Source organism: Glycine soja, chromosome 17, assembly GCF_004193775.1.
Source record: "Glycine soja cultivar W05 chromosome 17, ASM419377v2, whole genome shotgun sequence".
NCBI lineage: Eukaryota > Viridiplantae > Streptophyta > Magnoliopsida > Fabales > Fabaceae > Glycine > Glycine soja.
The window spans coordinates 24,547,532-24,550,445 of NC_041018.1; the positions used below are offsets into that span (position 1 = coordinate 24,547,532).

A 2,914-nucleotide genomic window follows, 5' to 3' on the forward strand; every position below is an offset into this window, starting at 1 on the left:
TACTGATGCAAAAGTAAGTGTAACAAAAAGCTAGCTATATACATATAGTGCTTCAAAAGGCTATATAAGAAGAGATATGTTGAAGACCAAACAACAAAGAGCAACAAAAGGGTTGTTTCTCTGATTGTCTATTTCTCGAGGGGTCTATTTGTTTAATTTATTCTTTTCTACACCCTTTTCAACTTCTTTGTTTCAATTATATTTAAAGTTATATTAAAATTACTTTTTATTAGTTGGTAAACTAAGTTAACTACACCATTTATAATAATTTACGTATACTATAACTAAGTTAACTAGACCATTTTAATAACACACGTGTATATAGACACAAATGTAAAATATGAGATACGATTCTAGGTTTTTAGGCAAAAGGAATACATAATCAATGGAAATAAATAAAACTAACATTACTAATGGAAATAAATAAAACCAACATTACTAATGAAATGGGTTCATGTACAATATTTGTATATACATCGAATATCAATATAAAGTATTTAAATAAACTATGCCCAATCCGTGTGCCGCCTGTGTCGAGACCTAACATATACTAGCTGGTCCTGTGTCACACTCCTGGCCATCCTGAGGCATTCTTCGATCACCTCATGTGTCGATGAGCCTGGCGTGACCACCCCTAGGTTCAGATGGCGCTCCAACCTCTCAGCAATCTCATAGCAAACTTATTGTTAAATACAAAACAAATAGATTACACAAATTATTATGAAAATATTGATGTAAATGACGTAAATTATTAGTATTACTTACCACTGCATGTCTAGGCTCCTCCATAGCGGGCCTCGCAGATGTCGACGGTGCTCCTGGCTTCAGCACGTGAGGGATATCTGTCTGTGGGGCCTGAGGGACGACTCGGGGCTACAGAGGATCTGATGCGTGGCCTGGTGTCATGAAAGGATGCGAGATGCGGAAGAACCAGTCCATGTAGTTACTGGCACACTGACCTGGCACAGTGCACACCTCACCTGCTGGAATGATATGATCCGAGTAGTGCATCCACTTGTCGTGTATATCATCATACGACACCCATGAATCGACAGGCGGAGCAGGAATGGTCTGTGTGTATCCAAATTGCCGCACGACCCTCTCTGGTCGGTAATAAACAACAACAGGCCCCCAACGCAGGAGACCGAAATAACATGAAATCAAATGGAAGTCCCGAACCGATCGGTGCTCCCCATACGGGATCCAACAAACATCTGGAATCCGGAGTTAGTCCAGGCGCTCCCTATACGCCAGTATATGTATGCTCTTCACGGTCTTCTTCGTTGCAATTCACCTACATGCATGCGGGGAATCCTCATCGTAGTCTTGATCAGCAATGGACTCCGTGACTGAGGGAAAGTGCTCGTAAATCCAGCACTACAGAGGTAACATCAAAATGATAAACATTAATAATGAAAGTCTAACAAAATTTAAAGTTGAACATTGCTGAACCTCAATGAAAGAAAAACATGTTTGTTACCTACAGCAGTGTGATGTAACCGCCAAGTTGTCGACTGCTTCTGATAGAGGCATCGTTCAGCTGGTCGTACATATGCACCAAAGAAGCCACTCCCCAGGCGTACCTCCCAGTCTGACTGAGGTCACGAAGGGCCTCCAAATACACAACATGCACATTGGTTGCACTCTTATTAGCAAACAGAGTGCAACCCAGAAAATGAAGAAGATATACGCGAGCTGCAGCTGTCCAATGACCTGCCTGGCATTAGCGCTCGTATATATCATGTACCCATTGCAAGCATACGTACGGTCCACGACACTGCCCTGTCTCTGCCCTGGCAGCCTCTGCAGAGACCATCAATAAGTCCACCAGCATCTGAACCACATCATCCATGTGCAAGGGCTGAAAGGCATGCAAGTCGCCAACCAAGGGCAGATGTAGAATCGAGGAGATGTCGTCCAACGTGATCGTGAGTTCTCCCACAGGGAGATGGAAACTAGGCGTCTCCCGGTGCCACCACTCGACAAACGAGGACAACAGTCCCCGATTGCCGGTGTCTACCGAACACGCGATCAGAGGACTTAGTCCTGTCCCAGCAACTAGTCCCTCAATGGTAGGGACAGGCCTGCCTAAACTATGAACCTTCCTCCCGTGAGAGGATAACTTCAACTCAGGACACTCCTGAATTGAAGTATAAAGGAATGCAAAATTCGTTAAAATCATCATTTAAAGGAAAACTAATTTCAATCATAAAGTATAATTTACAAGTAACTAAAAATAAATATTATAAATACCTCTCCCGTCCATATGCTACAAGCAACATGATCCGCATACTGGGTCAGCATGGATGGGTCGCTTGGACCACCCAGAAATCCCTCATGCTCATCCTCAGCAGCCTGCGCACCTGTGTCTGCAGGAATGTCTGCCCCAGTGTCCTCTACATCAGCTGGTGCCATCAGGACATCCAGAAATACGTCAACTTCTACATCTGGCGCAGGGAGCACTGGCTCATCGTGCGCCGTAGTCACAGGTACTCGCTGCCTCTGTGCGGAAGCGGTAGGCCATTGACACTGTGGAGCATCATCGGAATCATCACGATCTCCTCTGCCCACACCTCTGCCAGTAACGTGACCTAAGGCACGACCTAATCCTTTGGTCCTAACCATGATCTGCAAATGAGTACCGCAAATTCCATCACTGATTTCATTCACTCAAATTTCATTAGTCTAACGCAAATTTCATTGACTCAAAGTCACGCAAGTTGTCAGGCTTTCATTGATTGTAGGGTTGTCATTCAGTCTATTATTTATTTGCAAAGTTGTCGGCATTACAATTATGTATTTCAAAAGTTTAGTTTAAGTTTACTTTAAGGTTTTTTAAGTTTCTCTCTAAATTTAAAACTCTTTAAAATATGATTTTTTTATAGATTTAAAAATGTATTTGTTAAAATTTGTT

At 42.8% G+C, this 2,914-nt stretch overlaps 1 protein-coding gene across 1 annotated transcript; it reads right to left on the reverse strand.

Moving 5' to 3' along the window:
• Positions 1 to 873: 873 nt before the first annotated feature.
• Positions 874 to 2,625, reverse strand: LOC114391586. The gene is made up of 4 exons (XM_028352577.1): positions 2,254 to 2,625; positions 1,748 to 2,140; positions 1,299 to 1,377; positions 874 to 1,214 (listed from the first exon to the last, which is right to left on the reverse strand). Exons 1-4 carry the CDS (start codon positions 2,623 to 2,625, stop codon positions 874 to 876), a joined length of 1,185 nt encoding a protein of 394 aa, XP_028208378.1.
• Positions 2,626 to 2,914: the final 289 nt, after the last annotated feature.